Source organism: Abramis brama, assembly GCF_963993115.1.
Source record: "Abramis brama genome assembly, chromosome: 22".
In the NCBI taxonomy this organism is placed as follows: domain Eukaryota; kingdom Metazoa; phylum Chordata; class Actinopteri; order Cypriniformes; family Leuciscidae; genus Abramis; species Abramis brama.
This window is the reverse complement of record NC_139984.1, coordinates 24760408-24774369: the sequence shown is the minus strand read 5'-3', so window position 1 is coordinate 24774369 and position 13962 is coordinate 24760408. Positions and strand designations below refer to the sequence as shown.

At 36.3% G+C, this 13962-nt stretch overlaps 3 protein-coding genes across 3 annotated transcripts; all 3 read right to left on the bottom strand.

The window, feature by feature from the left end:
• Positions 1-21: 21 nt before the first annotated feature.
• On the bottom strand, positions 22-5538 carry plpbp (pyridoxal phosphate binding protein). The gene is made up of 8 exons (XM_084099830.1): positions 5389-5538; positions 4267-4374; positions 4155-4190; positions 3998-4073; positions 3683-3823; positions 3008-3150; positions 2188-2286; positions 22-1187 (listed from the first exon to the last, which is right to left on the bottom strand). The coding sequence occupies exons 1-8, from the start codon at positions 5500-5502 to the stop codon at positions 1032-1034; spliced, it is 873 nt and encodes a 290-aa protein (XP_083955956.1). The 5' UTR covers positions 5503-5538; the 3' UTR covers positions 22-1031.
• Positions 5539-6061: 523 nt separating this feature from the next.
• snrpg (small nuclear ribonucleoprotein polypeptide G) lies at positions 6062-9267 on the bottom strand. Its single transcript, XM_084099529.1, has 4 exons — positions 9109-9267; positions 8849-8871; positions 8419-8543; positions 6062-6368 (listed from the first exon to the last, which is right to left on the bottom strand). Exons 1-4 carry the CDS (start codon positions 9138-9140, stop codon positions 6318-6320), a joined length of 231 nt encoding a protein of 76 aa, XP_083955655.1. The 5' UTR covers positions 9141-9267; the 3' UTR covers positions 6062-6317.
• Positions 9268-9396: 129 nt separating this feature from the next.
• On the bottom strand, positions 9397-13560 carry LOC311073488 (uncharacterized protein). The gene is made up of 2 exons (XM_084099295.1): positions 13382-13560; positions 9397-12639 (listed from the first exon to the last, which is right to left on the bottom strand). Exons 1-2 carry the CDS (start codon positions 13459-13461, stop codon positions 11163-11165), a joined length of 1557 nt encoding a protein of 518 aa, XP_083955421.1. The 5' UTR covers positions 13462-13560; the 3' UTR covers positions 9397-11162.
• Positions 13561-13962: the final 402 nt, after the last annotated feature.

Genomic DNA, 13962 nt, shown 5'->3' with positions numbered 1-13962 from the left:
CTATATATGCCATACAAACCATTACATTTTCTCTTATTTTATTGCTCAACTCACCTAAATCAAAGAAATATCTACAATTCAACTATCTACTGACAAGATACAAGATGTTATTTGTCACACTTATCAGAAAAAAAGGATGCTATAATTTCTGTTTTGGCTTTTCACAACTGACCACAAACAGTGAACCCATTAGTTTGACACATTGTATTAATCCAAAAATTTTAAATAAAAAAAATGATGTGATTATCCTCTATACAAGCATCTAAGAATCAGAACAATCTCTCTCTTGCATAGTAAATTGCCTCAGACCCTCAGCGTCTTCAAAACTCCATAAAACAGTCCGTCTCCGCACCGATCTCATCGCACATTCCTATGTTCTGTACTGAAACCAATCTGGCCGTTGATCAGTGCTAAATTCAACACCAGTGTTTAGGGTGACATGAATTACCACATGAATAACATAACATAACACTACACACACATACACACTGCAGTCCCGACACATCTCACTGACAGCTCTCACAGCAACAAGTGGATACAGAAGCAATACCATAAATGTGTATTCATATCATTTACATTTATGATTTCGAACAAAACAAACAGACACACTATAAAATATACCTACACACTTCTAGGAACAAAAAGATATCCTATTGTTTTAATTGGATGTTAAAACGAGTTACAACTGATAACGTCTAATCTGGCTGAAATGTCAGAAATAATACTTCACATCTACAATTGGCACAACAAAACTGAGTATGTGCTGACCCTGTATCTGCTAAAAATAATCGCAAAACCAAGGCTAAGAATTTGACAATGGACAGTTCTGGAGATCTTTAGATAATAAAAACACCTTCAGGAAGTAAATTTAGTATTCCAGTTATTAAATTGCACCTCTTTAGCCACAGAAGACCAGGTCAGCAGCATTAGTTAAGACATATTAAAGGCCCTTGACTGGTGAATGGTGAGCCCAGTCATTGGGGAAAAAGCCCAAGAGGTCCGTTTTAGTTCAGTAACCTTTTTCGCGTCATTCAGTGCTCTGTGACGGTGAGCCGGTCCATTTTCCTGGCTGCTTCCTCACATACGACCTTTGGCTTTTTCTCTGGACTGGGGCTCGGGGTGTTGGGGTATTCTCTGGTGCCGAATATAGTGCTGCCGACGCGTATGTTGGTGGAGCCGACCTCGATCTAAATGGAGAAACATTTCAAATGGATATTAAATTGATCAAAAACAACTGCAATAAAGTTAAGTGCCCCATTATGCTATATTAAAGGATCATAATTTTGTTTTGGAAGTGTCCTACAGTAAGTTTACATCCATTCAAGTTCCAAAAAACACTTTCTCATAATATACATTGCACATCACCTCATTTCTCACAGTGTCTGAAACAGTTCAATAAAGATCTAGTGTCTTTAAACCAGATGTCTTCAACCCTGCTCCTGGAGACCCACTGCCCTGCAAAGATTAAATCCAACCTGCTTCAGCTTGAGATTTTCAAGTTATCTTGAAGAGCTTGATTAGCTCTGGTTTAGGTGTGTTTTATTAGGGTTGGAGATAAACTTTGCAGGACAGTGGGTCCCCAGCAGCAGGGTTGAAGACCTCTGCTCTAAACCCCTCCTTTCCAAGAGCCTACTCTGCTCTGATTGGTCAGATGGGCCAGTCTGTTGTTATCGGTCTAATGCTTGCAGAGCGTGTCAGAAATGAAACTACCATTACCATATCGGAATTTCAGCTCTGGATCTTCCTCAACACTGGAGTCCTCGTCCTTTGGAAGTGCGTGCAAAGTGGATTTGCAGCGCTGAAAACAGCGTCTTCTCAACATGTCGACACCATTAACCAAACTCTTCCAGCCTCATCTACAACTGCTCTTTTTGGGTCAACGTTGACGTTGTTCGCAGGCAGCCAATGAATACCATAGACTGGCTTTATGCGAATTTATTACAAACCTACGTCATTTCGAGCAAAAATGAAGACTGGAATTACTGATGACGCATTTCAGGCAGTTAAACTCGGTTCTTTCTTTTGGGAGACAATAACTCTATTTATCATGCACTTTGATCTTTGAAACTCTGCAGACCTGTCACATTCACTAACAGCTACATTACTATCCTGAAAAGCATAATAGGGGCACTTTAACACTGATAGCACATTCAACTGAAGAGTATTTTGAAAGAAAGCAACACCTACCGCATGTTCAAAGTCATTAGACATGCCCATACTGAGTTCAATCTGCTCTACTGGGATCTTCAGACCCTCACAAACTTCAGCACGATGTTTCAACAGCTTCTACATTCAACATACACATTCATTTACATTTTGCATACTATGTTGTAACATTCTTTTAGCATGTTGCTAAATTATTTTTCGTAATCAAGATGCAAGTTGATTTTGCTGATAAACTTCATACACCACAATTTTTTTGCAAAGAAAGTAATACTTTCATTCAATGCTAGTAAAGTGACGGTAAAGACATGATTTACAATGTTGCACAAATATATCCATTTCAAATAAATGTGGTTCTTTTTAGTCAGCTTCCTATTCATCAAAGAATTCATATTTTCAACATTGATGGCAATAAAAATATTTCTTGAGCACCAAATCAGCATATTAGAATGATTACTGAAGGAAAATGCGACACTGAAGACTAGAGGAATAATGCTGAAAATTCAGCTTTGCCATCACAGAAATAAGTTGCCTTTTAAAATTATAATAATATTTCACAATATTACTGTTTTTACTGTATTTTTTATCTAATAAATGCAGCCTTGGTGAGCAGAAGCAACTTAAAAAAAACTTTTGAATGGTACACTCTTAAAAATAAAGCTTACAAAGGGTGGTTTTTGCAGCAATGCCATAAAATAACCATTTTTAGGTTTCCTAAAGAAACTTGTGCAATGCAAAGGTTCTTTAGATGGTAAAGGTTCTTCATGGAACCACTGATTCCAATGAAGAACCTTTGTTTTTAAGAGTGTAGTGTGTGTTTAAAAGTATGTGAGATCTGACGCACCTGGAAGTCGGGGTTGGGGCCTTCACTGAGGTCGTAACCGTAACGGCCGATCGTCATGAGCCCGGCGAAGTCAAGAGCAGAACACTGAGATACGGCGTGTTTTACCATGTTTACAGTCTCATCAGGTGGCAGGCCATGTTTACCTGATAAAACACGTCCAAGAGAGACTATCATGCTGAGCTTTCAGAAAAACAGTTATCTGATACACTGAGAAAAGTGTTTTTGTTAGACATGCGCCCACTCTGACACTGCAACTATCATCCTGTCCGAAAGTGAATTATCAAACAACATCTGGACCTTTGATTTGGCTTTTTTGACAACATCCCATAACAAATCTGGATCCCACTATGATGCTCCCAACTGTGAATCAATAAATTTGACAAACAAAGAGCATCTAATAAAATACAAAGCATCTCAAATGACTTCATGGCATATAAACACATTTACTAGTGTATTTTAATAATGAATATGAAAGTTGCTTGAGTGACATTTAGAAGAAAAAAAAATGTCTTGAGCAATGATGGAAAATTAAAATGTATGAGATCTGACACTCAAAATCGCACTTAAATCATTATAAATAGGCTAAATACTGCATGCAGATTTCTATAATAGAGTTTTAAAAAATTTCAGAGTTGATGTTAATAGGAAACAATTATTTGGGTGCAGAACACTCACTTTCCTCTCCGCTTGTGTTGATCTGAATCATAATCTTTAACCTCTGTGTATTGGCAGCTCTCATTTTTTGCCACGAGCTGTTGACTTTTTCAGCAAGCTTCACAGAGTCGATCGTCTCTATCATATACAGGTTTGGGACTCCTGTGATTGAATTCAATGAATGTGGGTTACAGCAGAATCAAAAACAAATAACCTATACATGTCTGATGCAATCACTATGGATTAACTGTAAACCTAGGCTGTAAATGATACTCATATTTTTAAGTCAAGCTAAATGCAAATCAAAGTTGACTTTTGTAGAGTTGCTTCGCTCACCCAGGAGTTTGTTGACATTATTCTTTTGCAGATGACCGATAAAATGCCATTTTATTTCAGGACATGACAACACAACCTACAAAGAAGTTTTAGATTGATCAAGACATATGATTAAATACAACTAAACAAATACATTCAAATCTGCCTGACTACATACCTGGGGATGGGAAGCTTTCTCAACAAGTTCATTTACCTGCAGAAAAGGGGAAATTTCATATGAAAAAAATAGGCAAATGCAGTCTTGCATGCATACTTAATTATTTACTCACATAATTCTCTCCAAAGTTTCGTTGTCCATGTTTGTAAGCCTCCACCACCATCTCCGGTGGTTTAGTCTTACTAACTGCAACTAGCCGAGGGGCTATACATGGTAACGTCTGGAACAGAAACGTAAAATACTGTCACTTGTTTATAATAGAGCAGTGTCGGAAATAACGTTTTTGTATTAAGGGACAAAATTTGCCCCAATAGAATTACATTTTTGGTGCAATTTTTGCTTTAACCATATAAAAGCAAAGTATGCTGTCCATTTATGTCAAATGCTTCGAATGAATAAATAGTTACAATCAGAAAAATAAATGCTCTGCTAAAAATGGCATTAAATATTTAAATAATTAGATAGGCCTACAGCATTATAAAATTTAATATATTTTTATATATTTTTTAAAATATATACAAAAATAGATATTTTTTGCAGCAGTACTATTGTAAAATGTTAAAATAGTTCATTAATTATTGTTAGTTAATATACATATATAGATTACATACAGAATTATAGACGCAAAAATAACAGAATTTGCTTAAATAAATATGGTATGTGTATTAAATTAATAGAACAATCTACAACTTTCACTCAACTGTTCTTCATCATAATGCTTTTGACACTAATTTAACCATCAACCACCATCCGACTTAAAATTTGCTTGTTAATATTCGCTCCTTGTGTATGCAGTGACATTTTTAATGTAAGGATGTAATATATTACACACTTTAAAGTGCATGTAATTGACGCGTGAGGGTATCATACAGATTTCATTTGCTGGAGCGTGACTGCTTCAGGAATTTCATGCAACATGCATTCATTCTCACACACACAAAATGTCCTTCTCCTTGGGAAGAAGTTACACGCTATTCGAATGTTATACTGTCATTCTGAACACTCAGCAATACGTTTACATATATAGGGTCAAAAACAATTATAAGTTATTCCCTACATAATTAGCTGTCAATCATTCCTCGTTACTATATGGAGCTCGAGTGTGTAAAGGTTGAACAGATTACATAACGGTCATAACAACACGAGGAGCACGAGTAAATAATATGATTTTATGGTATTGCAAAAGGATATTGTTGTTTCATGTCTTGCTCAAAAGAAACCGATGAAAACTGACCTTCGGGCGACGGGAAACCGCTTGATTCACCCGGTCCACCACCGCCTGCAATTTATTCCCAACCTCCTCCGACATCACTACTCTCCACATAGCCTCAATGCGCGTACATCTCATACATCAGCCACGTGACGTCACGGACTATTCCGGTCAACATTCTTACAAAATAAAAGTCCTGCTTCTGAGGCTTTGTAAATAAAATAAAGTCACAGGTCTGAAAACTAATTAAGGTATTGTGACAGCATAAAAAAAAAATAGTAGATATGATATGTTAGAGTCTAATGGGGAGTCTACATTTGCACAATCATATGCAAAGCAGCTTATTTTTAAACAACATATTTTTTCTCATTTATTAGACTGTATATAGTATATTTTTATACAGCATTTATTTTCTTGATCCAAGACAAGGACTCAATTTTTTTTTTTTTTTACTTATTTCTATCCTATCATGTCCTGTGATGGTCAACAAAAATCTATAGCTAGTTAGACAAAGGAATCATTTAAACTAATTTCTTTAAGTAAAGTTCTCAGTTTGACAAATTTTTATACCATTTGAACTCTTAATAATTCAAGATTATTGAATGGCTTCAAAGCATTCAAAGTTTCTGAGATGGTGAAAAAGTTGGCACTGAAAAACACTTGAACATTACACCAATCAAATATAAATACAAAGGGATAATCAAATTGTAGTCCATTTATTCACAAAAATGTTTTATGAATTGTGTATACACATTTCTACAGACACAAGGCAATTTATAAAACACACAAAAAAGATGTTTATATAAAACAGAACATTTTAACATCCAAGGATTTCTGCATTATTATTCAGTCTTTGTTGTAAACAGACATGAGAAACCCATTTTGATATTTTCTGGCTGGATGCAAAAAAAAAAAAAAAAATACAGAGGAGGGGGGAAAAGCTGCATTCTTCCTCATACTCGTTCAAGAGCCTCCAACATGATTATACTGTTTCCTCTGATTACCTAAAGAGACACCAAAACAGAAACAGGAGATCATTCATCACTGCACAGATGAGAACACTTAAGCTGAAGCTACTGGAAGAAAGAAAGAAATCTGAAATCCTGCTGTGTGATATATTTAAAATCCATGATAATGTAAATATAGCAATAGGACTAAGACCTGAACGTTAGAGCAGTGGAACATAACACTTGACGTAACTGGTTCTATTCAACGCGCTCCGAGCAAGATTCGAACCATGGTCTCCAGCACTGGAGGCGGACGCTCTCAAAAACGGGGCTAAAGACCACAACCCCTCGCTAGAGCGCCTCTTGAGATCAGGAGAGTGAGGTTTACATGCACAGTGACTACTGAGTTACACTGATGTGACCTGATTCTGCATTGATGCATTCTTTTTTTTTTTTTTGTAATTAAATAGGCCTATCATATTTATTAGTGTACTGTTTTATTGTAAATGAAGTACTGTTATTATATATTAATAAAAGGTTGCACATGTCCTTCGGAAGCAAAGCACTTGCATCTGATTTTCGTAGTTAATGCATCTAACATTTCAGTTTTTACAAAAAGAGCATGAATGAATGAGAAAACGAAGTCCAGGAGATGCTTGCTTTTAAAAAGTGATTAAAGATCACCGTATACATGCGCACAAATTTCATCATGTCTTAAAATTAAATAAATGTGTGCAAATAAGGACACAGATACAGTGATACGTCTGGTCATGACCGGGATGACACGGTGATGAATTATTCTGATACACAGTAGTAGACACACAGATGTAGACTGAAAATTCAAATAAGAATGGACAAAAAAGTAACAATTCCTTTATTCTTTCTGCATTAAACTGAGGCGTGTCATTTGTTCAGAGTTTGTAGTGCTTTGTAAACGTAATGAAAATATTATTAGACCTTTTGGACCTCATTTCTTCATTTTTCATTTAGATCATCAGTTCTGCAAAGCTATAAGCTATAATGCTGATTTGTTGATATTTCTAAGAATAATTCATCAAAACATATTTGATTTGTTCACAATAGTTGTTAAAAGTCTCTAATATTAAGCTTTTTGTGAGTTTGTCATCATGTTTATTCCTCCACTCATATTTTAATATTAATTTGCCTGTATAATGAGTGTGTTGTAGGTGTGTGTTATATTGGTTGTTGTCTGCCCTCTTCCCACCCTCTACACTCCCATTTTTCCACAGCTTTCCACATCCTTTTGTTGAGTCTTTTTTTTAATCTGAAGTGTGAACGACCAGTGCTGAAACACCAAGCGCAAACTGACTGACACACACACACACACACACACACACAAAGTGCGCACACAGAAAGATGCCTCTCTCTTTAGCAGTGTATTGAGCTTGAACAGTTAGATGGCAGATGCACACAAAAATTTCAAAATATCTGTCTGTATTCACGTAAACAGTCAGTTATGTCTTAAGCAAATGTAAAATCAGATTTTTAACATTATATTCGATCCATGCATTAGGTCTTAATATGATAAAACCTGCTGCTATTAATGTTAATCAAACAACAAAAGAAAAGAGGGAATCACTCAATGCCTTTGACTGAATAACTTTTGTAGCTTTACAAAAAAGCTACAAAATATGGGATATTTTTGCGCTTGGGGATATTAATTTAATTTTATCAATCAATAAATTTACACTAGAGACAACCTTGTTGTGTTGTTTTGGTTTGGTGCTGTGGAGCTGCTTTGATGCAATCTGTATTGTGAAAAGCACTATATAAATACACTTGACTTGACTTTAATAATACATTTTTACTTTATACACTAAAGACTATGCAGTGACTATTTTTACCAACAAATATAAAATAACTATACTGTGATATGTAATATAGTAATTAATAAAAGAACTGGAGGAAAAGATGCATCGTGATGTACCTTATAATCGAATCGTTACCCTCTAAATCATAATCAACTCGAATTTTGAGGCAAGGGAATATTCACACCTCTCCTAAACATGATGTATTTCTATACTTGTGTCAGCAAGTTATGTTTCCAAAATGAGTTCTGTAATAGTTTGTGGTATTGAGTACGTACCACCATCCCAATGGTGTTCATTTGTCCTCCTGGAGCCATTTCTATAGTGTCATCAACGACCAGATTCATGAAGGGATCAAATCCACGCAAGATCCCCTGGACATGACGACCACCGTTGAGCTTCACTGAAAGTGTACACAAAAACATCATCTCCAGATAAGAAATGCACATTTGAATAAAAGACATTAGACGGTGATTCTGAACACAGATATTGTGTAGTTTAATACATGTAGTAGAACATCCATTTAGAAAAGTGTATTTTCCACTCTTTTATTTATTTTTTTACACATACGTAGTAACGTAGGGTTACAATACAAATACTGTTAAAATCAAATATTTTTAGGATTAAAAATTAAGAAGACTTTCAGATACATGTTTGAGACCTTTCTGGATAATATTTTGTGAGGGGAAACACACGCATTATACTCACGCGAAAGCTTCTTGTCCATAAATCTTAAAAGGAAAGGACAACAAAAAGTATTGTATTTAAACCATAATACAAATTTACAGATACAATGCCAATACACTACAGATACTGGATAATATATCTGTCCATTAAATGATAATAATCCTGGTTTCGAAATAACTGCAGAAACACCGGCTAAAACAGTAGAATAATGCACTGCTAACATCTATCGCGCTTTCTAAGACGCTTATGATTCCATTCAACCAAAGGCTTGAAATACTTACTTTTTCAGCTCAGGTGGATGTGCTTTGCTCATGTTTATTTAGTTAGATCTAATACTTTTGTGAAACAAAAACGTTTGAAACACGTTTCTTTCAGCGGATAAAAGAATGCCTGAAGTGCAGGAAGTGTTGTAGGAGGTCGCGGGATTTTCTAGACCGGTCACCGTGTGCGATATCGCCCCCAACTGTAGCGGAGGACGAACTTCAATAACATTTCAGCCAGTTTTAATGTATTTATTTTGTAATTTGTCATGCTTAAAAGCGACAAAAAAATCACAACAACGACTACCAAACGTTTTAAACAATTTATTCAAAAAACAATTTAAATTGTGATGAGGTACATTTTCTGAAAAATAAACCATCACACATCTTGGCTTGGGACAAAGCAGGTGATACTGGAGGTAGCTGCTAGTAAACACACACAGCGATTAATGTAGAGAACTAAATTCAAAATGTCTCCAGTCTATATTCATAACTAAAGATTTGAAGGAAAATATATATATATTTGCACTCATCACGTACAATGTGAGCCATAAAGTGGACTTGATACAGTGTTTGAAGACAAAAAACAACAACAATGGTCAGTGCAAAAGAAAAAGGATGACAAAATGTTAGAAGTGTTACATAAAACAAATGAAGATAAAGACCCCCTGATAAAGAAATTAAACAAAAAAGCAGTAAAAATAGCTTTTTCCTTAGCATTATTCATCTAGTGAGACAGAAAGAAAGTATTTAAGTTATAGGCTACTTGCAATATTTGGTCTGATAGCATAAAATATCATGTATCTAAAACATGTTCAAATCTGTAAATCTGTAATTCTACACCTTAAGATGTTAGACTATGCACAATGTTCAGCAGCAAACCTCTGACTTTGAAATACAAATTCTCAGACTGTGATATATTTTGACTATAAAATGTTATAAGAATAAAGCTTACTTTGCTTCCTTGACTAAATACAAAACAGAAATTTCACAATGCTCGAGTAGAATGCAATATAATAAAACAGGCCGCAAAACTTCAGTAGACAAATCTCACAGATCACAGATATTATGTCCCTCAACTTCAGACAACAACAAGGACATGAATTTAGCTGATTTGGCACTGGCCATTTAGAAAACAGAAGTGCTATATGCGTAAAAAAGAATCAAATTCCCATATTCTCACAGTAATATAATGTATATATGTCTTCTAGGTCTGTGTGAAAGTATGGAAAAATGTTTATCCTAGAGCAGAATCCTATCCTATCCTGGAGTAGAAGTGGTTTTAATTGAGTACCCGTATCTGACAATATAATATAGGCTTGTCATTATTATCGAAGGCCTCTATTATTTGTCAGGCAGTTTGGCTCAATGTTGCGGGAGTGTGTTATCCTGTTACAACATTATACCTCACGAACAACAGAAATCAAAACCTGTACAATACTGATAATATTTACCCAAATGCCTGATGAATGTAATTCCTGATAGCCATAAACATCTGCAGAAGAGATTTCCCTGCCCTTAAAGAGACAGTATAGCCCCGAAAAAAAGAAAATGTTGTCATCAATTACTCAACCACATGTCTTTCCAAACATATTTTGAAGAATGCTGGTGAATAAACAACTTTGGTTCCCATTGACTTCTACTGTATATATAAAAAACAATGGATGTCGCCAAAACTGTTTGGTTATCAACATTCTTCGAAATATATTTTTTTGTGTTACGCAGTAGAAAGAAAGTCATACAGCTTTGGAACAACATGAGGGCGAGTAAATCATGACAGAATTTTCATCATTAGGTCGACTATCCCTTTAAAGGATCAGTTCACCCAAGAATTAAACATTTTTAATTATTTATTCACCTTCATCTCATAAAAACCCATATTCTTTTAGCTTTTTATTTGAAATGCACACACACACACACTCATTTTCAATAGCTTTTGGAGCACTTTAATAGTGCTTTTATGCAGAGGCTTAAAAAAAAAAAAGTTATGTGAGAAAAAATGAAGGTGAGAAAATATTTGTCTTTTGTTTTTTGAGTGAACTATCCCTTTTTTCTTTTTTTTAAAGGAAGCTCTTTCAGTCATCACTGAACTCATCTTGATTCTCACGTAGCAGATGTTTCTGGCAGTGCTCTAGAAAAGTGTCCAGGGCTATGAACGCCTCGGCACATGGCACACAGTGATAGACTTTCTTTTCACAATCTTCTGGAATCTGAGAGAGGGGAATCCCACCTGCGCACACACTGCAACACCTGCACGTGTTGACTGGTTGATGAACTCCTTCAGGCACTTCCTCGTGGACTTCCTCGTGCGCATGCAGCGCAGCTTTAGAGCCAAAGACCTGATCGCATGACGTGCAAGGATACTCGCCATCCTCGTCTTCATCATTGTCATCCTGCTCATTCCTTTTCGCTTCTTCCTCTCGCTTGGTTTCCGTCAGAGCAGGTAGATTTTTGGTCCTCGGTCTACCTCTCTTTCGTCGAATTTCTTGGGAAGGTCTGAGATCCTTTGCATCCTTCGGGTCGAATCCAGCTGCGTCAGCTTGGGGAGAGGCGCAGCGTTTGAAATGCGCCCGGCGCGTCAGATGGTGCAGGAACTCTTTCCCGCAGCGAAGGCACGGATACGTCTCACCTTTCCGCCTTCGCCTGGTGGCTTTCTCAGAGTTCTCCTTTCTCAGAGCTTTCTCCTTTATTTCACGACGGTGTTCCTCTTTCCTGTGCCGGTGGAGCAGTGATGTCTTAGGAAAGGATTTGTCACAGGAACGGCATGGAAACAACTTACTTGAGTGGAGAACTTTCTTCTTCTTCCTCCTGGTGCGACGGTGTTCCTCTTTCCTGTGTTGGAGGAGCAGTGATGTTTTAGGAAACGATTTGTCACAGGAACGGCATGGGAACGTCATCTTCGTGCTGCTTTTCGCATGTGCGGGGGAAAATCGCATGTGGCAGGAGAGTCCAGCAGAAGAACGGAACGTTCTGGAACACACAGTGCAAGCAGAGAGAGACGCGCCGGCGCTCGGAGACGGTGGCGAGGACGGTTTGAGAGTTTTTGCGGGCTGACAGTCACCGGCCTGCTGGTGGTGCAGCAGCTCTTGCTTGTGGCCGAAGGCTTGTCCGCATGGGGCGCACGCATAGGGGCTGTTGTCCTGACTGAATGGATCTTCCGGGCGATGTGGGTCTGAAGGTTCACTCCCGCAGGAAGGGCACGGAGAACTCCTCGTAGGTTTCCCTCTGCACGTCTGGCACATAGATGAGGAACCAGGGCACTTGTGTAGCTGCAAACTAGAGAGCAAAGCAAACTTTTGGCCACAGCGTTGACAGCAATGGAGCTTTTGTAGGGCGAGCTCTTTTTCCTGGTGATGCACAAGCTCGTTCAGTTCGGAGAATTCGTGGCCGCAGTCCTTGCGGATGGAGGAAGACGTCTGTGGTTTTGGCTTATACTCCATGCAAGTGATCAATTGAGCCAGTTTGGATAAAGTGTCTGACATGGGTTTGGACCTAGTGGATATCTGGTCCCCTTTTGCCCCATTCCAGTTGCAGTGTACGGATTCCATATTCCTGTATGAAAATACAACAAAATAAATAAAGTGAATTAATGGCATTCAGTCATAAATCTTTTCATTTCCATTTTAATTTTTTTAGTGTTTTTGTAAGAAGGCTCACCAAGGCTGTATTTATTGAACCAAAAATAAAGTAAAAATAGTCATATTGTGAAATATTACCACAATTTAAAATAACTGTTTAGTGACACACTTTCATTCAAAAGTTTGAAGATTAAAAAAAAAACGTATAATTTTATTCAGCAAGGACATAATATATTAATTAAAATAAACCGTCACGTATAATGGAACATAAGATTTATATTTCAAATTAATTCTGTTCAATGAACTTTATATTCATCAGAGAATCCTGAAAAAGTATATCAGTTTCCACCAAAATATCAATTAACAAAATCAAAATAATAATACGAGCCATTATTAATAATTGGGCACCAATAATAATCGATAATAACTGAGGACCAAATCAGCATAGAATGATTTCTGAAGGATCATGTGACACTGAAGACTGGAGTAATGGTTGCTGGAATAAATTAGTATAGAAGTTCTTAAATTGCATTGCAAGAACAGGTTTACATAATTGACAAGGAAAAAACGATAAAAATAGTGAAATAAACGGATATGCTTAGCTATATACTGTAGACACTTAGGTAAACTACATGGAGCATTAAAGCAAGCAACACTGACACAGGAAGAGTTAACTAAGTTAGCTGTATTGCTACACTGCTGACATACAAACTCACCCGCTCGAGGACTTTGTATCACTCAAAATGTTTTTCTCGCCCCTCTGTGTGGACATTTTAGCAGAGGTTTTTAAGTTCATGAACGCCAACTGCACGAGGTTTTGAGGTTAGACGCAAACGGACTTTCAGTTCAACTACCATGCACTTCTACCGAACTAGTTCAGGCAGTTTTAAAAACTACAACTCCCATCATCCCATATGAACGAGCTTCACGATTTATTATAACTTTTTTAATAAAATAAATGCAATATGACCCAAGAAATGACTTTCTTATAACAATAATAGAAATGGCTTACACGTTTGATTATAAATTAATCTAAGTGAAAATTTTATCAAATGCTCAACAGTGCAGTCATTACCTAAAATTATAAAAATCGTTTTTGTTAATTGAAATATATATAAGTATAATATAAATATAAATATAAATACAAGTATTAGTTTAAAAACTTAAACTACTAAAACTGAAATAAAAAAGTGCCAAAAAGCACATAACAAAATGACTAAAACAGAAACTAATATTAACATAAAACATAAAAATACAAAACTAATTCAAAAATCAATAAATACTATAATAGTCTATA